This window comes from Coloeus monedula (genome assembly GCF_965178545.1).
Source record: "Coloeus monedula genome assembly, chromosome: W".
Taxonomy (NCBI): domain Eukaryota; kingdom Metazoa; phylum Chordata; class Aves; order Passeriformes; family Corvidae; genus Coloeus; species Coloeus monedula.
Genome location: NC_138821.1, coordinates 16,314,248 through 16,341,961, shown reverse-complemented (window position 1 = coordinate 16,341,961; position 27,714 = coordinate 16,314,248). Strand labels below are relative to the sequence as shown.

Here is a 27,714-nt window from a genome sequence, read left to right as displayed (position 1 = left end):
CAGCGACATGGCATACACATCATAAAGTTACCCCAATATACCCTATTTCCTCCTCCTCTAACAAACTGGGTGCAATTACTAATAAACTCCCAAAACAGGCTACTGAAACCAGGACTGGGGTTAGGATGGAGAAACCACAAATCATACACACTTTGAACAACTACCAGTACCTCTGTTAACTTCTTATAAATCATTATCACCAAGCACAGCAAAATAGAAATCTGGATTTGTGTCCCTGCTCTGTAAAAGTTATGTATCATGGACAAGATCGGAGCAAGTTGTGGATAGGCAAACAGGCCCAAGGACCAGAAACGCATTAGTATATCAAGCCAGAGAAACGTTATGAACTCAATCGACATGGTGACTACTTTGCCCCAACACAAAGTAATTAAATTCAAACCAAAATGTAATTAGTACAGTTTTTTTCACTTTCACTCGAGCCCCACAGTTGGGTGCCACTAATTATTTGTGCCGGTTTGGACAAATTTGGAGGAAAATAACCTCTGATAGAAGGCAGGTTGCAACCACCCCTCCCCCAACAGGTTCGGGAAAAAGAAGTTTTCCTCGGAGGAAAGTGAAAGAGATAAAAACTATTTATTTAACAAACACACAGGAAAAGGATAATAATGCTAAATAAGAAAACCTCTCGCTGTGGAGAGAAACCTGGGAAGATTTCAGAGTCCTTCTGTAGGTGTAGTCTCTCTCCTCCTCCTCAGAGCTGGGTCGGTGTGGGCCCACCTCTGGGGTCTCGGTGAAAAATTCTCCTGATGTGTTCTGATGTTGAAACAGTCCAGAAGAGAAGAAGGGAAAAACCGAAGTCCCAGGAAAACAAAGTTCAACTCTCCGTCTCTCTCCGGAGAAAAGCAGCTGAAAGTTGGCTGAAAAGCAAGAAGGGTGCTTCCTCTGCTCTTGCTACCGCAGCAGAACGCAGAGGAGTGTGTATCTGTGTCCTTGAACAACTGCTTTGAAAAGTTTGTTTGGTTTTTCCTCTCTCCCCCCTCTCGGGCTCAGTTTAAAGGCACAGAAAGGCACAAAATTAATTTCTGGGCCTAGAGCAGCGATAGGGGGATACACATCATAAAGTCACCCCAAGACAGGAGGGGAGTGAGAAAGTGGCTTTGGTGGGCACCTGACATTCAGCCAAGGTCAAACCACCACAACTGCCCTTGAAGTTGTTGGCAAATTTTTAAATGTCTTCCTTTGAATTGGACACTTTTCAGTGAATGACTAATGCCAATTATGCTTCTGTCAGAAGCCATTTAGGTGGTACTAGACATTTCCGGATAATTTGTGTAAGCAAAGTTTCTGCTTTGCTTGTTATGTTTGGCATTCTCTGCTAAAGGGGACCATCAGCATCATCAGCTAATCGTGCCTGATGCATTTGGTGGCCTTTGATGACAGGGTTACAGAGGTGGTGAATGAGGGAAGAGCAATTGACATCACCTACCTGGACTTGTGCAAAGCATTTGACATCCTGGTCTCTAAACTGGAGAGGTGTGGATTTGATGGGTGGGCCAGTCAGAGGATAAGGAATTGGCTGGATGGTCGCTCTCAGACTTGTGGTCAACAGCTCAATGTCCAAGTGGAGATTAATGACAAGTGGTGTTCTTCAGGGGTCGGTATTGGGACCGGCACTGTTTACCATCTTTTTCAGTGACATGTACAGTGGGATCAAGTGCACCCTCAGCAAGTTTGCCAACAACATCAAGCTGTGTGGCGTGGTTGACACGCTGGAGTGAAGGGATGCCATCTAGATGGACCTTGACAGGTTTGAGAGGTGGGTCTGTGTGAACCTCATGAAGTTCAACAAGGCCAAGTGCAAGGTCCTGCACCTGGGTCGGGGCAATCCCAAGCACAAATACTTGCTAAATGGAGAATGGATTGAGAGCAGCCCTGAGGAGAAGGACATGGAGGTGTTAATGGATAAGGAGCTTGACATGAGCCAGCAATATGTGCTTGCAGCCCAGAAAGCCAATTGTATCCTGGGCTGCATCAAAAGAAGTGTAGCCAGTAAGTTGAGGGAGGTGATTCTCCCCCTCTACTCCATTCTGGTGAGACCCTACCTGGAGTACTACTTTCAGATCTTGGACCCTGAACATAAGAAGGACATGGATCAACTAGAGTGAGTCCAGAGGAAGGCAACAAAGGTGATCAGAGGGATGGAACACCTCTCCTGGGATGACAGGCTGAGAGAGTTGGGGTTGTTCAATGTGGAGAAGAGAAGGATTCAGGGAGACCTTATAGCAGTGTTCCAGTACCTAAAGGGGGCCTACAAGCAAGCCGGAGAGGGACTTTTTACAAGGGCATGGAGTGATAGGACAAGGGGGAATGGCTTTAAACTGAAAGAAGGTAGTTTTAGATTGGATATTAGAAGGAAATTCTTTACTGTGAGGGTGGTGAGACACCAGAGCAGGTTGCCCAGAGAAGTTGTGGATGTCCCATCCCTGGAAGTGTTCAAGGCCAGGTTGGATGTGAAGGTGTCTCTGCCCATGGCAGGGGGGTTGGAACTAGATGATCTTAAAGGTCCCTTCCAACCCAAATCATTCTATTATTTTATTATATATGTTAAACATTAATGTATTAAAATATTTTTATTTGCTCTCAAATGTTTTAAGTAATTAAGACATAGTAATACAACATAATGTATTTACAAATAAATATCTTTGTATAGAAACTGTACAAGCTGTTTGGAATTTTAAAAGTTCTGCACAGCTGATTTGTTGCCTTAGTGTAAGATAAGGTTTATGTCTACCTTATGCTGTGAGAGCTTATTTCTCCCTTTAATCTCTGGGGAAAAAAAGTAAAATATACAGAAGGAAAGATATCCTAAAGCATCAGAACTTTAGTATTCCTATTCCTGTAGGAAAAACAAAAACAGAAATGCATTTCTATTGTGAATTTGTTCTAATGAGCTTTACCACTTGTTGTGGTTTGACAGTGGCCAAATGCCAGGCACCCATGACAGCTGCTCACTCGCCCTCCCCTGCTAAAGCTGGGCAGAGGAAAGAAAAAAAAAATTAAATGAAGGATTCATGAGTTGAGATAAGGACTGGGAGAAAACACTCCAAGGGCAAAACAGGCTCAACTTAGAAGTACAAAGTAAATTTATTGCTAACAAAATCAGAAGAGGATAATGAGAAGTAAAATAAGCCCTTAAAACACCATTTCTTTCCCCAACCCCTCCCCCCTTCCCACTGAGTGCAGGGAGACAGGGCATGGAGGTTTTGGTCAGTTCGTCACCCGAGATGTTCTTCCACTGCTCAGGGAGAGAAGTCCTTCTCCTGCTATGCTGTGGGGTCCCTTCCCATGGGAGACAGTTCTCCGTGAACTTCTCCAGCATGGTTCCACTCTCACGAGCAGCAGTTCTCCCAAAACTGCTGCAATGTGAATTCCCCCCACGGGCAAACATTCCTCCCGAAACTGCTGCGGCATGGGTCACTCTTCCACGGAGTGCAGTCCTCCAAGGACAGGCTGCTCCAGTCTGGAAGCAGGGGCTTATCCCTCTGTATTTAGCATTGGTGCAGCCTCACCTTGAGTATTGGGTGCACTTCTTGGCCCCACAATTAAAAAAGGATGTGAAGGTCCCTGAATTGCCCCCAGAGGAGGGCAACAATGCTGTTGACAGGACTGGAAGGAATGTCCTATGAGGAATGGCAAAGGACTTTAGGCTTATCTAGCTTGGAAGAAAAAAGTCTAAACTGTGATCTCGTTGCTCTCTACAGATTCCTGAGTAAGGGAAGTGGAAAGGGAGGTGCTGAACTCTTCTCTCTCTTATCCAGTGACAGGATGTGTGGGAATGGTTCAAAGCTGCATCAGGAGAGGTTTAGACTTGACATTAGGAAGCATTTATTTGCTGAGAGGGTGGTCAAACTCTGGAACAGGCTTTCTGGAGAGGCAGTCGATGCCCCAAGCCTGTCAGTGTTTAAGAGGCATTTAGACATTGTTTTCGTGGCCTTCCTCTGGACTCACTCTAACAGGTCCATGTCTTTCTTGTGCTCGGTTCTTCATTTACCTTGTCACCATCTCTTCTTGTAAGTAGGCTATATTCACATTCTTCACCTAAATGCCGTAACTTTTTATTAAACTGGGCACTACCTTAAGCTACCAACACAAGAAACTGAGCAGTACTCAGTTTGCTTAGTTGGTTTTTCTCTAGAGCTAGGTACACGAACAAGCAAGTTCTTGAAATCAGTCAGGACCCGTCAAGCTCGTTTTTATCTGACAGCAAAATAGGGTAGTGTACTCTCAAACTCTTAATTCAGTGTTGTAAATATTTGTTAGTTTGGTACATGTCCATTTCATTCATGGATATTGTGTATAAATAGTCAAGAAATTTTGCACGTAAGTGAATTTGAGAGAATAAAGACATCTGGCTGTAGAACTTGAGTTTTATAAAAAATAAGAGGTGCCTAAGGTGAACAGTTACTGAACAGGGCAAACACTCATTCCGAGTAGAGTGCATAGCTTCTCCTTTGTATTTTTTGCAGCTTCTGTAATAGATCTTCCTTTTGTGTATCTTTAGGGCTACTTTTGTTTTGGAAGGCTAAATGTGTTGCACTGTATAGTAAGATTCAGAGTCTCTGAGCAGAGGACAGAAAACAAGTTTTGTGTTGAACCATTCTGCTAAATATGTGGGTGTGCTTTTTATAGTATTTTAACTACTTGAATTGATTTAGTTAAATCTTACTTTTTCTCATCAACCAGTAATGGCAAACATGAAATCTGTGTGTTTCTGTTTTTTTACTTTGTGAGAACAGATTTTTTTTTAATAAGTATGTTTTTAAACTTGTGTTGGGGTTTAGGATTCCTTCCTTTTGTTTCTTTCTTTCTTGGAATTTTGTCCCGTATGTTGCTAAGATACAATAACGACCGGGTACTTAAGAGAGACAAAAGAAGTTGCCCCGGGAAGGGTGCGGCTCGCTACTCTAGTACGGGGTGTGTGTGTGTTTTCTTGTTTTCTCGTTTTCTCGTGAAGGGGTGGAGATACCGCGAGAATTGGGCTGGGGGAAGGGGTTGGGCGCAGCTCCTCGCTCTTTCTTGCTCTCTCGGCTTCGGAGGAGGACGGTCGGAGCTGCTGCTTGGGGGAGGGAATTCGCTGCCGCCGCCAGAGCCCAGCCTGGTCTTGCTTCTTCTGCCGTGGGGTGAGCCTTTGCTCGTGAGAGCAGCCACTGAACTGGGACCTTATTAACACCCTACCTCACTAAAAAACGGACTTTCACCACCTGCTCGGGTGCCTCGGGGGAAAACCCCGGGATCCCAAGCCCTTTCCCCTCCCAGGGAGCCTTTTCCCTGCCCTGCTCGGGGAGCCGGGCTGCAGCTGCCCCGCCCCCGCCGATTTTTTTTTGCCACTGCTCCGAGTTTTTGCTACATTGTAGCTCTGCACCCCCTGCCCTGCCGAGACGTCCCGTGGTTCCAGCTACAGCTGCAAAGTTTCTGATACATCTCGTCTACCACCCCGGGATTTTGCTCGTTCCTGCCGTTCCAGCCGTTCCAGCTTGCTGCCTCCGAGAGTCCCGCTGGGGCACCGGGATAGACTGCCCCTGTGGGGTTTGTAAAGCAAGCCCGTTTCCCATCCCTTCTCGTCTCGCTCAAGCTGCCATTAACCGCATGGTCTCCAAGCTCGCATCGGAGCGCCCCCTGCAGCCGCGGGGGAATCATCGCACCTGCCCAGCTGGGAGCCTGACAGCGCCCCTGCCGGCTCTGACCATAACTACACCAAAGGGGAAAGTGCCTGCGGCCGAGAAGGCTGTTACTGGGTTTCTGGTTCTGTTTGTTGTTGCTGCCATTGTTGTTAGTTTGCCTTGTTATACATACTGATAAAGAACTGTTATTCCTTTTCTCATATCTTTGCCTGAAAGCCCCTTAATTTTAAAATTATAACAATTCAGAAGGAAGAGGGTCATATTTTCCATTCCAAGGGAGGCTCCTGCCTTCCTTAGCAGACGCCTGTCTTTCAAACCAAGACAACTTGTTTCCTCATATAACTAAGGGGTGGCTAATGATAGGGTGAAAATGTTTGTTCAGTTGTTGCAGTCAAGTCTCAAAAGTATTTTGGGTTTCTATTCATACTTTTTGAGATATATTTTAATTTCTAGCTGTTAGTTTTTATAAACGTGTTCAAGGGAAGTTCTATTTACTTGGTTTTTACTGCAAATAGCATCTTTACTGTAGCTATTTGCATGGAGGGCTTAATTTTTGAAAACTTCAAATTCCAGCTGTTAAAACTGGAGATGCATCTTTCCATGGATTCAGTACAAGCTTGAGTATTGGAAACAAAATGTATGTAGTCTTATTTTAATTCTGTCTCTTCTGTCACATGATATATGTCCTTTTATTTCTCTATAGGAAAATCCAAATATTAAAATATTTATGAAAACTGTTAAGGTTAATTGCACTTTCAGTGCTTGTGTGACACTACTGCTATTATGAAAATTAATTTTCAGAATACATATGCTAAAGCTATGCTTGGAACATGTACATAACGCTAAAGAATTTGTTTAGATCTGTAGAGAAACCTCAATTAAGTATTTCTCTGTCGGTGTGAATTTAAATGTCCATAGATGAAATTCTGAACATTTCTCCAGATATATGAGGGGGTTTTTATTGATAACAGGCATGTGTCCAGCACTCTCTGACTGTGTTCTTTTTGATATTCCATGTGTAGAGGGTTTAATGCTTTAATGCCAACTTTAGTTTTTTCAAGTGTGGTAGGTTGACCCTGGCTAGATGCCAGATACCCACCAAAGCTGCTCTGTCACTCTCCTCTGCAACTGGACATGACAGAGAAAATATAGCGAAAGGCTCATGGGTTAAGGACTGGGAGAGATCACTCACTGACTACCATAATGGGCAAAACAGACTCAGCTTGGGGATATTAATTGAATTTATTGCCAACAAAATCCGAGCAGGATAGTGACAAGTAAAATAAATCTTAAAAACACCTTCCCCCCATCCCTCCCTCCTTCCTGAGCTCTACCTCCTCCCTGCCAGCAGTGCAGAGAGATGGGGAAGGGGGGTTACAGTCAGTTAATCACAGGTTGCTTCTGCCATTGCTCAGGCAGAGGAGTCCTTTCCCTGCTCCAGCATGTGGTCCCTCCCAAGGGACACAATTCTCCACAAACTTCTCCAGTGGTAGTCCTTCCCATGGGCTGCAGTTCTTCATTAACTGCTCCAGCATGGGTCCCTTCCATGGACTGCAGTCCTTTAGGAACAGGCTGCTCCAGCATGGGTCCCCCCATGGGATCACGTCCTACCAGGAAACCTGCTCTAGCGTGGACTTCTCTCTATGGGTCTGCAGGACCCTGCTCCAGCACAGGTTTCCTACGGATTCACAGCCTTCTTTCAGGCATTTGCCTGCTCTGGCATGGATCTCCTCCATGGGCTGCAGATGGATCTCTGCACCCCTGGGGTCCTCCATGGGCTGCAGGGGAATCTCCACTCTGGCACCTGGAGCACCTCCTCCCCCTCCTTCTGCACTGACCTGGGTGTCTGCAGAGTTGTTCCTCTCACACATTCTCACTTCTCTTCTCTGGCTGCAATTACATCTGCACATTATCTCTTTTTTTTTTTTTTCCTTCTTAAATATGTTATCACAGAGGCATTACTACTATTTTTGATTGGCTCAGCCTTGGCCAGCAACAAATCCATCCTGGAGCCGGTTGGCATTTGCTCTGTTGGACATGTGGGAAGCTTCTAGCAGCTTCTCATGGAATCCACCCCTGTAGTTCCCCCCCCTCCCCCCACTGCAAAAACCTGGCCATGCAAACCCAATACATGAATTTATTTAACATTACATGGAACTTGGATTTAGAATGATACAGCAATTTTCTTTAATCACAGTGCAAGTACAAGTTACATTTAGCAGAGCATAGCAGTTGCAATATACAGTTGTATCACAATACAAATGTGTTTGTCATTGGTCTCCATCACAATGCTGGGCATCCCCAGTTGTTGGGAAGAAATATGTGGGTTGAAACCAACTCAAGCCTGTTGCTCTCCTCAATGTTCTGTCTGTTAGTTGTGCAGTTTTTATACTGTATATGCTATACTTAGTTTTTATACTTGGTTTTGGCTCTATACTAAGTTTTTACAGTGAGTTTGGCTGAGCCATGTATACACCCACCCATCCTGGTCTCACTAACTCAGGAATATATGTATTTGATGATATTATCAACTGAAGGGCAGATAAACAGCCATTTGAATCCCTTAACTGTTGTAGCCATTTATCTATAACAAAGACTACCTTCAGTCTCCTTTGTGTTAAGTTCAGCTTTTTGTAACAGTTGTCCTCAGTAACTCCCTAATTCTTCACTTAGCTTTGTGAGTACATAGTCCTTGTCTGTCCCCTCAGTCTTCTTCCATTATAGAAACTCATTGATAAATCACATCATGATGTGTTTAAGCTTTTTTACTTGAAAAAGAGAACTTTTCTGTAAGATACCTTTTTGACATTGTGTATAAGCACATTTTATTGTTCAATAATTCCATCATTTATATTGTAGGTCATGCAGGAGTCTCTGCGAGCATGATGAAGAAAAGAACTTCCCACAAGTAAGTTCCTAATACTTCCTAAAGTGTAGTTCTCAATAACTGGCAGTACCATTCTAGAAATGTATCTGTATTGTTCCAGTCATTTTGAAAATAATGTGAAGCAGTATTCAAACGGTGTATGTGTGTAGAATCAGACTTTAATTCATTTGGGAGGACAATGGGAAAGAATGCATCATTGGTACAGTTCTAAACATAATTTTGAATGTTACTCTGAGAGAAATTCTGTCAATACAGTTCTGTAATTTATAATTCAGAAACAAGAGATTGCAAGACAGAAATTGGGCATATGTACTCTAGGATTCATTACAGCCTTAGTTTTTGAAAAGGATTTTTTACCTTTTTTAAAAAATAAGCAATGTACTGTAGTATGGCTGCTATTTGTGTGAAGGTTACTTGCTTATCCTATACATTCATCACATTTATTATTCACTCTACCAGAATTTGAGATAGTAGTAGCTAAATGTTGCTATGAGTAAATGTGAGAAGATATAGGTAGTAGCTTAGACAAAATTTACCTTAGTTTCTAACAGCTAGATGTTGCATCTGGCTGCATCTCTGGTGGGTGACCTCTAAAATAAGCTGGGAAAAGGTGAAATTTATTAAAATGCTATTTGTTATATTTTGAGTATGAAGTCCTATAATGCTGATATACAACAGGCATCAATCCAAAACAATTTGTCTGGCAAAAATATCTTCCATGATTAACATTTGAATTAGTATTAACTATTTCCCAGACACAACACCTGATATAAAACTACTCTTAATTCCTTCCACTAACTCTTCACCATTCAGTCTTATCTATCTCCTTACAAGGCAGAGATAAACATTTATTTGTCTAGAGACAGGTAGAGTTAAAATTTAATTTCTCTTGTTCTTTTTCAACCGCTCAGAGAAAGGAGTGTATGATGGGAAGACTATCAGAGGTGGGTTGCCTTTTGTACTTGAGGGTGGCTAGATTTGTCTTTATTGTTGTTTTGATATACACTTATTTAAATACCTAAATAGGTTGTATATTTTTTAGCATAAAGGCTTTTATGGGGCATATTAAGTCATGATCCTAAGTCACGTGATTTCGAGGCATTTAACTTAAGCACCCAACTGAGTTTTATATTGATTTAGCCTAGTTTAATTGTTTAAGAATTGTTTGGTAAAGGTTTTATTTTGTACCAAACCAAGATGACTTTGTGTGCTGCTCAATGACTTCTCTGAAAATGACAGACGCTAGTATAGAGTTGTTTTTATTTGATATTCGTTGCTTATATTTTTGAAATGAACAGTAAGTAGCACTGTAGACATGTTTATAGTAAACAAGTGAGATATGAATCACTGTTTAAAAATGTATGCTGATACTACTATGAGCCGTTACAGCAGACCATGAATTAATAATGCATACTTTGTCATTGATTTAGTTATGATGACTTTTACATTCCTCATTAAAATAAAAAGAGGAACTAATTACTGGCACTTGAAGGTCATAGGGGAGATTCTAAACTTGGTTCATAAGTTCATAGGGGACGGAAGATCCAACAGGATAGAACAGGACATAGTCCAGTAACTGAGGAAGGGATAAAATGAGCTGTGTGGATTAGTCTTCTAAATTCTTCTTAACTAAAATGGTAGTTAACCATTAACCCTTTTGGAAGGGGGTCCCATGGTCAGCTACAAAAAGGGCAGTTCTTCTGAATATAAAGTTGACTCTATTTGTGTCATCAGTCAGTAGTCTCTTGGCTCTTATCCTTTCCACCCTTGGTGCATAAGGAAACAGTGCACAGTGTAAGGATAAAATCTTACAGGTTTCTCATAGTTGGCACTTCAAGGACTTTGAGGTGGAGGTTCTATCTGCCACTTAACTCTCACTGTACTTATCCCTTGTGAATTTCTGATCACAGTTTAAACTAACTTGTTGTGGTGGATTATACTTGACTATGAGCCAAACTCTCACCCACCTGCTTACTCACCTTCCTCAGTGAGGCAGGGGGAGAAAATAGAATGAGAAAGTTCATGGGTCAAGATAAAGACAGGAAGATTGCTTACTGTTACGGATCAAATGGGAGCTTCAGACAAGCCCTGCCTTAGCCTCAGATTTTTGGCAGTGGCCTAAATTTAGGTGGCTCACACCTAAAATCGCTTTGGCCTGCAAGCTCTAAGAATGGCAGATCAGGTCTATTATAAAATGAGTTATTTATTGAATAAACAGGAGGTAACAGACAAAAGGCCTTAAACAGAGTTACTTATTACACAGTATAAAACAAAAAGAACTACTAGTAGATTACATAAAACAGTGCACAACATTAAGGTACCTATATTAAAGCTAGCAAAGAAATAGTATAGATTAGGAGTCAATGTAAATTACCAATGAAATGACGATAGTGTACACAGATTCCCTTCCCTCAACTCCTGGGAGAGTAACCACAAAGAGGTGTCCCAACTTTGGGGAGAAAGCTCCACACATTTCCAAGGAATGTGCAGAAGATTTCTGCTTTGTGAAAGTTTTGTGTAGCTTTTATAGTTTGTAAAGTGAAGTGTCTGTCAGTCAGAAATTCCAGCTTATCTTTCCACATCTTGCTTCCACAGCAAGATGTTTATTGTCAGCCTTACTTCCATGGCACAGAAATAACTCACTACAAGACAAGCTGTCCTGATTGAGTTATTTCACCAAAGCTCATGTGAAGCTCATGTGAGGGGTGAGATGCCCTGAGTTATTTCACCAGCTAACAAGCAACAGATAAGGTCTTGTGGTGGGGGAGATGCCCTGCTACACTTACCAGTCACTATCACAGGCAAAACAGGCTTGACTTGTGGAAAATTAATTTATTGCAAATTTAAATAGATTCAGGTGGTAAGAAATGGGAAGACAAACATTAAAACACCTTTCTTTCCTCCTTTACCATGTTTAAATTCATTCCTTCACTCCAGACTCACCACCACCCCCAGGGTACGGGGGAAATGAGGGAGGGGAGTTTACAGTCCATACATAATGGTTGCTCTCTGCCACTCCTTCCCTCTTGTACTTAATTTCCTCCTGCTCTGGCGTAGGTTCTCTACAGGTCAGTTCCTGTCAGGAAAGTCTGCTTCAGCATGGTCTCTTCTAGGGGAGACAGTCCTGTCAGGAAAACTGCTCTGGCATGGGTTCTCTGTGGGTTCTCCATGGGCCACAGTTCCTTCATGAAATACCTAACTGCTCCAGCATAGGTCCTTTTCTTCCCCTCCTTCTCTGCCTGTCCAGTGGTGATTTTTTTGCTCTTTGCTAAATATGTTTTCACAAAGGCACCATAAACTTTGCTGATTGTCTCCACTTTGGCTGTCAGTGGGACCATTGCCAAGCCAGCTGGAACCAGCTGTGTCTGGCACAGGGTAGCCCCTGACTTCTTCTCATAGAGGCTACTCCTGCAGGTGTTGTCATGTCTGTGTGTGTGTGTCCATTACCAAAACCTTGCCACATATGCCCAATATACCTGTAATCCTAAGAAAATTAATTTCACAACTGAATGATGGCTTTTAAAGGAGTACAGAAAGTACTTTACAACTTCTATCTTTAGTAATGTGCCTCATAGTCTGAATACTAAGGAAAAATAGTTGATAACAATTCTGTGATCACATGATCCCCTGTTAGTGACAGTCTGTAATAGTATCAAAATTCTAATTCAGGCCCTATTTTTAATTTTTCTACATGGTTCCATGAAATATAGAAATTGTACTGACCATTGCTACTCTGCTTCATTTGTACTCTTTTCTAAATTTCTTTGAACTTTCCATGATCTGGTTCTGCTAATAAAACTTTTTCATGTAACAAGACTTTACTTATCAGCTTAGTGTCTTCAAGATAAATACTTAATCACCAAGATGAGCAGCTCTGGTGCCAGCATGATCCATAGCATATGGGGGGTTCCTGAACCTGGGGGAGCCACAAGAGCCACCAGGAGTCCACAGCTTGTGCTACAGCTGCTGACAACATCTGGGTGGGGCCAGGAGCAATGGTGGCCAACCCCCCTACCCCCGTATGAAAGAAGCCCCTAGGGAGTGCTAGTGACCAGGGCAAGCCAACAGGGAAGTTTGCAGGGAAGGGCATGCAAAAAAGGTACTGTAGCTCTGCCAACTCAACCAGGGAGCAATGGTATCCAGCTGGCAGAAGGCTATGAGCACTCTAAACTCTGCACCCACGACGAATGATGCATCTTTCCAGACAGAGCTCTGGTGGGAAGACACTGTTACCCAGGTGTCGGGCTGCAGGGCATATCCTACTCTTATGTCAGTACTGGACAGCAGCAGTGAGCACAACTGGGGGAGGTGCACTCAGGTAGAGGAGTGCACCCAGGTAGAGGAACTCCTCCGCTTAGTGACAGAGCTCTATGATGTGGTGAGTAGGTTGTTAAGGAGTATCAGGGAGAGTGAAAGAGAGACTACTGGAATTTCCCCCTACCTTCCCTGGGGCAGGGCTGTCAGGCAGACAGGACATATGATATGGAAGATTTCCTATCCTGTCTCTGCTTGGCAGAATGTGGTGACTTGAGCGATAGGGGACAATGGTGACAAGTTCCTGCTTGGTGTAGCAGAAGTAAGGAGGGGAGTCAGCAGAACTGCCACATTGGACTTGTGGAGGGCACACTTCGGCCTGTTTAGGGGCCTGGTTGAAAAGAGCCCCTTGAGAGGTAGCCCTGAAGGGCAAAGGAGTCCAGGAAGGCTGAACATTCTTCAAGAAGGAAATTTAAAGGTTCAGGCCATCCCAGTGTGCTGAAAGATAAGCTGACGGGGAAGAAGACCAGCCTGGCTGAACAGAGAGCTTTGGCTGGAATTCAGGGAAAAACTGAGAGTTTATGACCTTTGGAAGAAGGGGCAGTCAATTCAGGAGGACTACAAGGATGTTAAGAGGTTGTGCAGGGAGAAAATTAGAAGGGCCTAAGCCCAACTAGAACTTAATCTGACTAGTGCTGTAAAAGAAAATAAAAACTGTTTCTATAAATACATTAGCAACAAAAGGAGGGCTAAGGAGAATCTCCATCCTTTATTGGATGTGGAGGGAAACATAATGACAAAAGATGAGGAAAAGGCCAAGGTACTGAATGTCTTCTTTGCCTCAGTCTTTAATAGCAAGACCAGTTGTTTTCAGGGTACCCAGCCCACTGACCTGGAAGACAGGCAGGAAGCAGAATGAGACCCCCATAATCAAAGGGGAAATGGTCAGCAACCTGCTACACCTCTTAGACATGCACTAGTCTATGGAGCAGGACGGGATCCATCCAAGGGTACTGAGGGAGCTGGTGAAAGTACTCATTAAGCCACTTTCAGTCATTTACCATCAGTCCCGGTTAAGTGGGGAGGTCTCAGTTGACTGGAAGTTCACAAATGGAATGTCCATCTACAAGAAGGGCTGGAAGGAGGATCCAGGGAACTACAGGACTGTCAGCCTGACCTTGGTGCTGGGGAATGTTATGGAACAGATTATCTCGAGTGCCATCATGCAGCACGTACAGGACAACCAATTGATCGCATCCAGTCAGCTTGGGTTTATGAAAGGCAGGTCCTGTTTGACCTTATCTCCTATGACAAGGTGACCCACTTGGCAGACAAGGGAAAGGCTGTGGATGTTTCCTACCTGAACTTCAGTAAAGTTTTTGACACCGTTTCCCACAGCATTCTGGAGAAACTGGCTTGCAAGACTTGGACAGGTGAACTCTTCACTGAGTGGAAAACCAGTTAAATGACCAGGCCCAAAGAGTGGTGGTGAATGGAATTAAATCCAGTTGGTGGCTGGTCACTAGTGGGGTTCCCTGATGCCTTTTTGCTGGTCCTAAAATCATGAGCCAGACACAGTTAGGTGATAAAAAGGGGTTACCTTTATAAGGATCCTTAGTTGCACAGTTCGCCAGGTGGAAAACGCAGAAGATGCACACGTAGCATAATGTGTATACAATTTTTTATATGTTTAGCAAATTAGCATATATGGCAAAAATCCCCAATTAGAGACATAACTGGTGAGGTAATTCTCCCCCGGTTCAACCCTCTTTGAATTCCCCTTCTTTTAGATAGGAACTAAACTTAGTTTATGAAAATGTGTCTCGGAGAGCTAGTTTCAACCTTGGCTTCCCAGAAAATCTAACCTTGGACCCCCAGCTTGGAGCTGCTGGGGAATTTATTTTGTCTTTATGTCTAATAGAGTAGGTAAAATGCTAGCTACAAAAACTATGATAGTCTACAGAGCTACAAATATATGTGTAAAGAATATAGAAAATATATAAAAGAAAAAAAGGCAAAAATCAATTCGGCATCATCCCCAGGGCTCAGTATTGGGACCAGTCCTGTTTAATATCTTTATCAATGATCTGGACAAGGGGATCAAGTGTATGCTCACCAAGTTTGCAGATGACACCAAGTTGGCTGAGAGTGTTGATCTGCTGGAGGGTAGAAAGGCTCTACAGTGGGATCTGGACAGATTGATTCGATGGGTCAAGGCCAATTGTTTGAGGTTCAACAAGGCCAAGTGCCGGGTCCTGCACTTAGATCCTGACAAACCCCATGCAACCCTATAGGTTTGGGGAAGAGTGTCTGAAAAGATGCCTGGCAGAAAAGGATGTGGGAGTGTTGGTTGACAGCCAGCTGAACATGAGCCAGTGTGTGCCCAGGTGGCCAAGAAGGCCAGTGGCATCCTGGCTTATATCAGCAATAGTGTGGCCAGCAGGACTAGGGAAGTGGTTGTCCCCTTGTACTTGGCATTGGTGAGGCTGCACTTTGAGCACTGTGTTCAGTTTTGGGCACCTCACTACAAAAAACACATTGAGGTGTTGGAGTGTGTCCAGGGAAGGGCAAAAATGCTGGGGAAGTGTCTAGAGCACAAGTCTTATGAGGAGCACCTGAGGGAACTGGGATTGTTTAGCCTGGAGAAAAGGAGGCTCAGAGGGACCTTATAGCACTCTACAGCTACCTGAAAAGAGGTTGTAGTTATGTGGGTGTTGGTCTTTTCTCCAAAATAACAAGCAATAGTTGAGCCAGGGAAGGTTTAAAATGGATATTAGGAAAAAATTCTTTCGTGAAAAGGTTTTCAAGCATTGGAACAGGATGCCCAGGGAAGTGTTGGAGTCAGCATCCTTGGAGGTATTGAAAAAATGTGTAGATGTGTTGCTTAGGGACGTGGTTTAGTGGTGGACTTGGCAGTGTTAGGTTTGCAGGTGAACTCAGTGATCTTGAAGGTTTTTCAACCTAAATGATTCTATAATTTCTTTGAAATAAGAGGATCTGAAACTTAGTGGAATTGAAGGGCCTTTTACAATGAGTGCATAACTGAAGCATCAGGAATTGTTTTCAGGACTTGGTGTTATCTGCTTTTCCTGGCTCTGTGTGTTTTATGTATGTATGGCAACTTAAATATTGAATGTCTAGGGCTTTGAAATGTTATTCCATTCTTTAGGAACAAAACTGTGAAATTTTAAGGATAATTCTAATAAAACAGAAGGGAAACATTTTGGATTTTCTTATTATGCCATCTCAAAATTTACATACTTGTGTTCCTGTGCTTATCACAGAAACAACATACTATTGGTATAAAAAGAGGTTTGAGAAAGTTGACTATTATATGGAAGTATACTGGTCATGGTTATTACACACCCATTTTTGAAAAGGGTAGTAAGGAGTTCCCTGGGAACTACTGACCAGTCAGTCTTACCTCCATGCCCGGTAAGATCATGGAACATATCTGCCTGGAAGACATGTTTAAACATATGGAAAACAGGGAGGTGATTAGAGACAGCCAACATGGCTTCAGCAAGGGCAAGTTGTGCCTGACTAATCTAGTCGCCTTCTATGATGGGGTGACTGCATCGGTGGACAAGGGAAGAGCAACTGATGTTATCTATTGTGGACTTATTCTCGCCTCTAAATTGGAGAGACGGGTTTGATAGATGGACTGTTAGATGGATAAGGAATTGGCTAATGGCTGCATTCAAAGTCAACAGCTCTATGTCCAGGTAGAAACCAGTAATGAGTGGTGTCCCTTAAGGGTCCATACTGGAACCAGTAGTGTTCATTATCAACAAAATAGTACTGTTGACACACCTGAAGAACAGGATGCCATCCAGAGGGACCAAGACAGGCTCAAGAAGGGGGCCCATGGGAATCTCATGAGGTTTAACATGACCAAGTACAAGGTGCTGCACCTGGGTCAGAGCAAACCCCAGTATCAATACAGGCTGGGGGATGAACAGATGGAGAGGCAGCCCTGCAGAGAAGGACTTGGGGGTGCTGGTGGATGAGAAGCTGGACATGAGCCAGCCACATGCACTGGCAGCCCAGAAAGCCAATTATATCCTGGGCTGCATCAAAAGAAGTGTGGACAGCAGGTCAAGGGAGGTGATTCTGCCCCTCTACTCTGCTCTCGTGAGACCCCACCTGCAGTGCTGCATCCAGCTCTGAGGTCCCTAGCACAGGAAAGACATTGACCTGTTGGAGCGAGTCTAGACAAGGCCAGAAAGATGATTAGAGGGATGGAGCACCTCTTCTACAAGGAAAGGCTGAGAGAATTGGGATTATTCAGCCTGGAGAAGAGAAGGCTTTTGGGTGACCTAATTGCAGCCTTCCAGTACCTGAAGGGAGCTTGCAGGTAACATGGGGCAAGACTATTTACAAGAGCATGTAGTGACAGGACAAGGGGGAATGGGTTAAATTGAGAGTAGGTTTAGATTAGATATTAGGAAAAAATTCTTTACTGTGAGGGTGGTGAGGAATTGGAACAGTTTGCCCAGAGAAGTTGTGGATGCCTGTGGATACAAAAATACAGCTAGCAAGAATTTCTCTTGCTTCTTTCCAGTGTTGTGAGATACTTTTCTCTCTCATGGAAGATAGTAGCAGAGTTCTATAAACTATGAACACCTGCGACCTTGCAGAGATTTGTTTATGGTACAGTAGAAAAATATTTTGAAAATGGATGTTTTAGGATTTTAGCCAATCACTCCAAGGGGTGGCTGATCCTTTGACCAATTAGACTATGAAGAAAAAGTCTATAAAAGAGTTTGTAAAATAATTAAATAGATGAATCTTGCTGAACAATTCCTGCCTTTTGGATCTCTCCTCCCTATGGCTGGGGGATACCGTAATAGATGCCTCATCCCTGGAGGTGTTCAAGGCCAGGTTGGATGGGGCTATGTGCAACAAGGTCTAGTTGAAGGTGTCGCTGCCTGTGGCAGGGGGTTGGAACTAGATGATCTTCAAGGTCCCCTTCCAACCCAAACAATTCTATGATTCTATGATAGTGGGATTGAGTGCACCTGCAACAAGTTTATGGATGATACCAAGCTGAACAGAGCAGTTGATTCACTTGTGGGAAGGGATGCCATCCAGAGGGACCCTGAAAGGTTGAGTCCATGTGAGCCTCATAAAGTTCAACAAGGCCAAGTACAAGGTCCTGCACCTGTGTCAGGGCAATCCCCAGTATCAATACAGACTGGGGGATGAATGGATTGAGAGCAGCCCTGTAGAGAAGGACTTGGTACTGGTGAATGAAAAATTGAATGAGTTGACAATGTGTGCTTGTGGCCCAGAAAGCCAATTGTATCCTGGGCTGAATCAAAAAAGTGTGGCCAGCAGGTCAAGAGAGGTGATTCTGTCTGCTCTAATGAGACCCCACCTGGAGTACTGCATCCAGCTCTGAGGTCCCCAGTACAAGAAAGATGTGGACCTGTTGGAGTGGGTCCAGAGGAGGGCCATGAAAATAAAATCAGAGGACTGGAACACCTCTCCTATGATGACAGGCTGAGAGAGTTGGGGTTGTTCAGCCTGGAGAAGAGAAGGCTCTGGGGAGACCTTATTGCTGCTTTTCAATATATAAAAGGAGCTTATATGAAAAGACAAAGAGAGACTTTTTACCAGGGTCTGTATTGACAGGACTAAGGGCAATGGTTTTAAACTGAAAGAGGGTAGGTTTAGATTTGACATCAGGAAGAAATTTCCTATGATGAGGGTTGTGAGGCACTTGAATAGGTTGCCCAGAGAAGCTGTGGATTCCCCATCATTGAAAAGTGTTCATGGTCAGTTTGGATGGGGCTTTGGGCAACCTGATTTAATGAAAGATGTCCATAGCAGGGGATAGAAGAATTGGATTTAAATTATCTTTAAAGGCTGATCATTCTATGATTCTGTTGTTTGTAGTCAGTTAGAAATCTATTTTCTTTCTTATGACATGTTCAGTAGCAAGCAAAAATAGTTCTTCTTTGGCAATTTATTTGTTTGAAAATCATATTTCCTGCTATAACAAATAGCAATACAAATGACAATGAGTGGCTGTCCAGTAGTACCAGCCTTCAAACAAAGGAAAACTTGAACTGCAAGTATACCTAGCTGCTGCTTGATTTGTAATTGCATTTATGATGCTTTTTGCTCTCTTCAAGGTGTTTTAAAAGGCAGTGACCAAATTGAACTGTTTTGCGTAGCTTTTTTTCATCATATTTTTTTAAGTGACTGAAGCTTTTCACTTAATTGTGCAAATTTAAATGTTATGATTTATAAGCAGAAAGTGAAATTAACTGTGTGGTTAAACATGAGCAGTATTATTTTACCGTTTTCAACTAACTTTTTAGCTTCATTAGCAGTTGGTTTTATTCTGTAAGGATGCCTTAAAATGGAATTGCGATTCATTAAAATTAAATACATTATTTGCATGCAAAATAAAGTCATTTTCATTGTGCCCAAGAACCAGATTTTTCATCTCATTTATTCAGAATAAAACTTTTCAGAGACTATTATAATTTTTTTTTAAAGTAAGACTTGAGCAAGAATGAGTATTTGAATGTATGTTCAAGTTGCTGTGGAAAATTAGAACCAACTCTGCAGAGGAGTTCCTCTTAACAGGAAGAGATTAGCATTTCTATAATACTACTAACTTTGACAAGATAAATTGTGAATGCAGACTGACTTCCTTAATCAGGTTAAATCATCACAGAAGTTAAATTTGACAAAAGATACTGTGAAACTCTGCTAAGACTTTCATGGAGAATGAAAGTCTTGAGGTGGGACAAGCTGCTGAAGGAATTATACATCTTGTTTTTAATAGAGTTATTATTACATCTTCAGCATTAGTAATTTTATATACTGTTTTTATTGGTTTTTAAGACTCATTATGTGACTTCATTGATGAGATTGCTATTTGTGTCTTTTGGATCTCTATCATACATGGGCTGTTCTTTGAGCTTTCATTGTTCCTAGAGACATATTTCTTTGGTCATTGTCACTAATCTAAGGATGGATGTTGTTTTCTGCAACTGATTTTTCTTTTTTTAGATGTTGCTTTTAAGCATGCTTCTGATGTGTATATTGCCATATAAATGAAGAGTACTATAACTGGTAATTAATCCAGAAATTTATTTTGGAATTAGCTAACATTCATGAGAATTTTAATCAGGCAACCCACTAAATATCACTTTAGGAATGAATATGCATATTGTAACATGCTAAAATAAAGATGATAATATACATTTATCACCAATGTAATGTCATAATGTTCATGTTTCTTCGTATGTTGTATTCACAAATGTCAAGTTACTGTTTGGGTTTATTTAACTCAATAGAATAAAACTTGTGTAACACTGTTTTAGTGGGTTGAAACTGTCAAATAGCTTACATGACTGTTTATCAGAGCAACTGCCATTTACCAGAAGGAATCTTCCTGTGCAAGTTAGATTACAAAAATGAGGAAGGGTAAAAAGTATATTTAATCTATTATCTGCTTTAAAGAGTATCACTTCTCTTGCTGTCACCTTTGCATATAATTTTTCTTGTACTAAAAAGGAATGTTAGAAAAATGTTGTTGCTACCATGTGCCTTTAAAAACACTTAAAGATATCTGTAAGTGCAGAGGGAAGTGAAATTTCCTTCAGATGACAACACAGGTTAGGGAAAACAAATGCTCTGAAGAATTTTGATCAACCACCACTCATGTTTCCACTGAATTCTTCCTACTGGGGTGAGAGAATTATGTTTACCATTCTGCAGAGAGCAACAAGGTAGCAAAAGTATATACTATTAGGTGACATTGCTCTTTCAGAGCTGATTTAGAGTTTCAACAAGCAAGTTTTACTTTTGATGTTCTGTTTAGCAATGTCTAAAATAGTTCTTTTGGCTTAAGAAAACTAGTTTTAGAAACTACTATTATGAAAGCAACCTTATACAAAATATTGAAAGTGTTCCACTACTTTTCAGTGTGTTTTTTTTTTTCTTTTTCCAGGGCAATGTAGGATTCTTTATACCGTAATTTGAATAAGGTGCACTAAGCTGTATTTTAGAAATTAATGTATCTTACATTAATATATAATAATAATATATTGCCTTTTTAAAGCATGCAGCTCTTGTCCAAAGTAGAATTTTGAGTATGTACTTGTTTAATGTTCTGTTTGTATCTGTGTACAGAAAGCATAGAAACAATGTTGGACCAAGCAAACCTATTTCTCAGCCACGAAGAAACATTGTAGGCTGCAGAATACAGCATGGCTGGAGAGAAGGGAGTGGACCTGTAACACAATGGAAGGGCACAGTTCTTGATCAAGTTCCTGTAAATCCCTCCCTCTATCTTATAAAGTATGATGGATTTGATTGTGTGTATGGACTAGAACTGCACAAAGACGAAAGAGTTTCAGCACTTGAAGTCCTTCCAGACAGAGTTGGTAAGAGGTTTTTTCTATATATGCATATGTTGTCAGAACATTTAAACTTTATTAAATTACTTTTCAGTACATGGCAAATAATATAAATGCTCTGTTCAGTTTTTATTTTTTTTAGTTCACAAAGTTTTGATGATAGCAGAGAGATTAGCGCTGTCTCTTGTCTTTAAATGGTATGCAGAAAACTGTGGGTTTTCTTTTTGAGAGTCTTATCCCTAATGACATGTAGTGTCGATATTTCTATTAAAATTTAAACTCTGAGCCAGCTGAGAAATGTCCTGGCTATGCTGTCTTGTGTTTGTTTGACAGTAATTATGTGTTTGGTTGGGTTTTTTTTTCATGTGCTTTCCCTAGGTATTAATACAAGCAGAGGGAAAAAAAGCATTTTCTAAGTTAAATAACTTGACTAGTAACAAGGCTTTGTTGTTTTTCTATAATTAGCACTGAATTGTTAAACTGCAGGTGTTTCCAAACTGTAAAGTTCAAAGTTTACCCTAATAATTACTTATTTCTGAATGGAATAAATTCTTGGGTTTCCTGACTGCAAAGAAATCAGTAGCAGTCTCTAGAATAGGGTTAGGGGTAACCAAACCTAACACCTTCATTAATAACTTCATACAGCTGCTCTGTGATTTAGCCTCTCTTCCTTCCCTCCTCCCCCCCTTCAATACAAATATTTAAAATACAGATGCTATTCCTTGCTGTGGCTTATATTGGTTGCCCTTTACCTTGCATTATGATAGTTTGATTGGGGGGGGTGCAATGATGGAAAATGTCAACAAAGAGTTTAAACATGTTAAAATAATTCTTCAAGTTCTGCTGTTCTTTGGTCTTCAACTCTCTGAAATGGACATTATTTGGTTTTTATGTGAATTGACTAACTTTCAAATTAATTTATTCATGAATCTGGATAAAGATTATTTTTTGTAAAGACTTATTTCTATACTTTTTGAATGGACATACTTATGAACTGCTACCATTTCAGCTTCATCTCGAATTAGTGATGCCCACCTGGCAGACACAATGATTGGCAAAGCTGTGGAACATATGTTTGAGACAGAGGATGGCTCAAAAGATGAATGGAGGGGGATGGTCTTGGCTCGAGCTCCTATTATGAACACATGGTTTTATATTACCTACGAGAAAGATCCTGTGTTGTATATGTACCAACTCTTAGATGACTATAAAGAAGGTGACCTTCGCATTATGCCCGATTCCAGTAAGTAGAGTGGTTGCTTTTTTCTTCTGAAAAGTGGCATCTCTCTGTATTATTGTACAGCTTATGGGTTATGTATGGAAAAGAGAGTTAACAAACAAGTATCTTTTTTCAGCATCAAAACTGGCAAAGGTTACAGCACAACTGAAAAAACATCTGTATTAAACAATTTCTGAAATATTTTCCTTGAGTTGGTGGTGAAATATGCAATAAATACTGGAAAATCCTTTTCCATTATAATTTCTTATTCTGATATCCATTGTTATTTTCTTATAGAAGTGTCACAAATCAAGGAGTTGTATTTTTGAAGCACTTGTTATAAAAATAATATTTTGGGGCTAACCAAAATAGGTTAATTTAGTTTGGGTAAGCATCTTCAGTTTGGAAAGCTTTTGAATAGTTTCTTGGAGGAAAGAAGCAGTAATCTTTTGAAAACTCATTTTCTCTCACATTTAAACTTATAAACAGGAAAAAATTTCAATAGGTTAGGAGGAATATTTTTTCTTCATTTTTTAAAGTGAAAGTTATTGGCTTTTTTCCTATAAATATTTTTGCAGAATTAGTGTTGTTCAAGGGACTTTAGCTAATATAAAAAAAAAAAAAGAAGAAAAAAGTTTGTCAATAATATTGTACTCTCATTTCTGTCCTGTGCCTCAAAAGTGCTTCTCTGACAGAGAGGCAATTTTGGCTTTAAAGGAAATCATTAATTTGATAGCCAAACAGTAATTATGCAGTGCACTACATAAATATTATTTAAAATTAATTCATAGAGTTTCTGAGACTGTCTTCCTTCAGATCTAGCACTGGCTGAGTAAACAAGTGGCACTTATTTGCATAACCTCTGTAGTAATCCTATGGTTTTAGATTTTTTCCAGCCTAACAAAAAGAAACTTATCTGTGGCCTGAGAGGGAGCCACAAATGTTAATGGAAAAACTGACTTTCCTATCGTAAAAAAACCAAAGCAAGCTCTTTCAGACTTGGCACCCCAAAATACCTTGCAATTACTTTTAAAATTCTGCTTTGCTTTCTTCTTTCTTAGAAAAATAAGTAAAAATACTTATGCTTTTAATATTTAAGAATAAAGTTTGTAATGTGTTCTTTTTTCCTATCTATTGTGGGTCCCTTCCAACTCAGGATATTCTATGATTACTTACCTCTGTTTCTAAGACACTCCAAACTATGAGCTACCTTCCCTGAATTTGGATCCTTTACAGACAACGCAAATTGTGTCTTAAAGGATACTTCTGGGTAGATTTTTCTAGAAAAGCAAATAATAAAATTAAACTTCTCAACAGTATCCATTCTAGTGTGAAACCGAAAACTCCTTTTAACACCATTATTGATTAAAGAGGTTACACTTAGGTTGGAAGATGTGGTTTTGTTGCAATGACATTTGCATTGACATTATGGATAGTGCGTGAGTTCTAGTACACCTGCCTTTCTGTTAAATATACTCAGTGCCTTGTTCTGCTGGGGGCTCAAATTCAATTATCTACAAACATTTTCTGTAATTGGTGTGTAGATCTTCATGTCAAAAGATTTACTTTTCTAACCAATTGAAGTGCTAATTTTTAATTCATAAAAGTGAAGACTGTATTACTTAAAAAAATAAAATCTGTGACTACTCTCTAGAAGCATGGCAATAGTTAAGCATTTGTCTAAACAACTCGTTTTAGACATACTTTGCATTTTAAACTTGACTGTTTCTTAAATAGAAGTCTGCAGTTTTGTATATTGGGAAAAAATCCATAAATGTCTACCAAAGTACATTGTATTTTCATATTACAGATGATTCACCTCCTGCAGAACGAGAACCAGGTGAAGTTGTAGACAGCCTGGTAGGCAAACAAGTGGAATATGCCAAAGAAGATGGCTCAAAACGGACTGGCATGGTCATTCATCAAGTTGAAGCTAAACCATCTGTCTATTTCATCAAGTTTGATGATGATTTCCATATTTATGTCTATGATTTGGTGAAGACATCCTAGACGTCATCATGAACTTCTGCCAAATTTGTGGAAGTATTAAATGTAAAATTTGTAGACACAGACTTGACTGTTTTTCAGTTGAATGAAAGCTTAAATGTCCCTGCGAACCCACAATCTCTGCCAGCAACTCTGTTTTGTTCTGAATAATACAAATTTATGTGAACATGACACATCTTTTGCAAGAGAGCTCCTTTTCTTGAAGGAAATCAATATATTTGGGTGGTAGGGAGTTAAAAGCAAAGAAGAGTTGCAAATTCAAGCTGTGTGAAGTCAATCTAGTATTGTAATCTAGATTTTTTCTTAGATTAACTTTTTCTTCAACCTTGCATCACCTGTTCAACTGCCACATGCAAGTGTAGTTTGCTATTTTCCATATGCCTTCTTTTACAACATTAAATTTAATTTCTTGGCTACTGGCAGTCCTTGTTTTCTGGGTTGGGACAGAGGTGACTTTTCTGAAAGGTTTAAACAGTTTGTGCAGCAGTAAGGAGTGTCTAACCCAAGTAACATCAATTTACTGTGTTTCTACTCTTTGTTTCAAATTAAGTTTTTTAAGAACTTGCAGTACATGAAAATACTTGTGCGTTTTTACTCGTCACAGGGCAGTAGGATATCGTGTTTGACTTATGCACCTTTCAGTGAAAAGGCTTTAAACTATAAAAATATATTTAATCTGTATATCCAGTTAATTAGAAAATGCAGGTTAAGGGCCTGTGTTTACAAGTTGTAGGAACCAGTAAAATACCCACAACAAAGCTGCCTTTAATCCTAAATGTTATGCTCTGTTTTGTTAATACACATTTCATAGCAGAATACAAATGCTTGGTGCCACAAGTTTAACAGTATATAATGCTACTTAAGCAGACTTTGGACTACACATTGGCAATTAGTAGTCTCATTTAATATCAGAACCTAGCAACCTGGATGTTTGTGTGTGGACTTAGAAACCTAGTATTAGTTAATCTTTTACATGGTAAATACAAGTTTATGGGGGAGGGGGTCCTTTTACACTGAGGACCTCCTTTAGAGAAGGAGAAGCATTTGTTGCCTTCTCCTCAGTCTGCTGTATTCCTTTGTTTTGTGTTGGGGTTTGCTATTGTTTTAAACATTTTGGTTCAAGAAAGCATCATGTCCATGTATTCTATTTTTGGCTTTTTCATGTAAGGAGTGTCCAGACAAATCTACGGTTTAAACCTGTTGTTGCCTTTTGTGGTGTACTTGCTTTGAGGTATGCCATTAACATAAATTTCATTCTATAAACACTAGTTTTGCATGCCAGTGGTGTACTATCAAATGAGAGCTATAGGCTGTCTCAGTGGTTCAGTCATCTGCATTAGATTGTGGATGAAAATAACAGCCCACAACAGCAGAATCCTTTTAGTTTTAATCTTGCAAGATAGTTGTAAATCAAGGTTAGTGTATTTGGGTTTTTTTTAAGAATAGCAACTTTTAAAAGCATCATAATCATACTGAGGATCAGCACAGCAACAAAATTTTCATGTTGAAGCAGAACTCTACAAGCTTCAAACCACTGCTTCACAGAAATACAGTATGTGAAGAATGTGAATACAGTCAACCCTATTGATGGAAAGAAGGAATACATAGATATCCAACCTTATGATGTTAGTGGAAGGATGCAGGAGAGATACTGCTAATCAGAGATCAGAGGTCTGACCTCTATTGTGGGTATTCTTAATATCAAAGACTCAGTGGCTGAAGTCCTTTTCTGTCCATTTTTTTTGCCTGATTTCATACTTTAGCCTTAAGGCTTGTGCCTCATTATGCTGTTAAATGGTAATACTGTATAAATATGGTATCTTAATTCTTTGTCCCTTGCTACTATATTGCATTATATCCTGTATTTCATCATGGGCAACCAAAGGCAGGCTATTGTCTTTCAGTTCACAACTTCTCAATCTAGTCTTTAAGCACCGAGTCAGTAAATTTTCATTGTGTTTTGAACAAAACGAGCAGATTTGCAACACAGAGCTTTCATCCTGCAGATCTGTTATGTGCTTTCTATTGACTCTTAAGAGTCCTGCATGTAAATCTCAAAGCTGAGCCTGGCTCCATGAGCCCAAGTTGATATTTGTGGCACAAGAATGAGTGTATTGATTACACACAAAATACACGAATAACTTAGTACAATGACTTTTGGGCTTTACATCTAAGGATGTAACAGCAAGGTTTGTTTTGAAATATTTGAGGTTTAGCTCTACCGGAACATTTTTAGCATTTGGCTTGCATTTGTGGGTTTTTATGTGAGCCACTCTAATACACCACATATTTTGCTAATTAGAATATAATCTATACAGTATATACTGTCAAATTTTATGGTTGTTTTTAGATGTCCCCATTGTCTGTTGCATGGGTTTTTTCTTTTCATCTTTTTTTTTCTTAAGGTTTGTGTGGAGGGGTGTTTTTGGTTTTGTGGTTGTTTTTTTTAATAGCTTAAACCACCTTTTTGAGACTTGAGACTAATTCCACTCCCTGCCATCTGCTTTGGGCTTATTTTAGGCTCATGTTTCAGATCTGCATGCAGTGCTTGCATTACCCTAGTAACTACATGTTGGTCCCTTGTTCTAGGGGTTCAACATTACTTTCCAAATTTATCATAGGTCTTGTGATGACACAAGCCATGGATCATTGTATAAAAGTTATTGGCCTCTCATTTACCTGCTGTAGTATTGTTGTATATTGTGTGTGCATGATGTCAAGCTGCCATGGAAAACTTTTTAAAAGGAAAAAAAACCACCTTAAATGCAGACCATCCTTTTTTGCATGCTTAGAAGGTTAGAACATTCAATGTAACAAACTGAAGTTGCATGTTATAATGTTTAGGTTTGGGGTTTGTTCTGTTTTTATTTTGTGTTCAGTTTTTTGTGAATTTCCTTATTGTGCTGTTTGAATGGTTGTTAATAGGATTAAATGCACTGGTGAGGCAAACATAGTTCCAACAAAAGGTAATTTTCCAGTTGTATGTGTCATACAGCATTTGAAGGGACCATGTATTCTGTTCAAGAATAAATAAAATCATAATTGATAAGTAAAACACTGAATTTTTTTTCTTTTGAATGCCAAACCCTAAATTAAGTGGGACTACATAAAGACTGAAATACTTTGGGGAAAATCCTATTTATTACAATAGGTATACATCTTCTTTAAATTAATTCTTTAAAATGGAGGATTTATCTTCAAATAGAATAAATTACAGTTTATTCAGGGAAAAATAATTATGGTAAAAAACAGTTTCTGGTTCCTTGAAAATGTTGTGCATTTTGTATTTTATATCATTAGTGCAATTTGAATGGTTCTTGGTAT

The 27,714-nt window shown here is 40.3% G+C and overlaps 1 protein-coding gene across 5 annotated transcripts in view; it reads left to right on the top strand.

Annotated features, from left to right (window-relative positions):
* The window catches only part of LOC309584562 (spindlin-Z-like), a 137,019-nt gene extending 109,872 nt beyond the window's left edge, over positions 1 to 27,147 (top strand). For 2 of the 5 annotated variants that reach the window (XM_082300640.1, XM_082300639.1), the window contains exons 3-6: positions 8,502 to 8,550; positions 20,938 to 21,191; positions 22,174 to 22,407; positions 24,194 to 27,147. In XM_082300640.1, the coding sequence (XP_082156766.1) occupies positions 8,502 to 8,550; positions 20,938 to 21,191; positions 22,174 to 22,407; positions 24,194 to 24,393 (737 nt within the window). In that variant the 3' untranslated portion in view covers positions 24,394 to 27,147. Of the gene's footprint in view, positions 1 to 5,063; positions 5,142 to 6,190; positions 6,280 to 8,501; positions 8,551 to 20,937; positions 21,192 to 22,173; positions 22,408 to 24,193 lie in introns of those variants that run through there. The other 3 variants (XM_082300642.1, XM_082300641.1, XM_082300643.1) reach the window with 3 other exon arrangements.
* Positions 27,148 to 27,714: the final 567 nt, after the last annotated feature.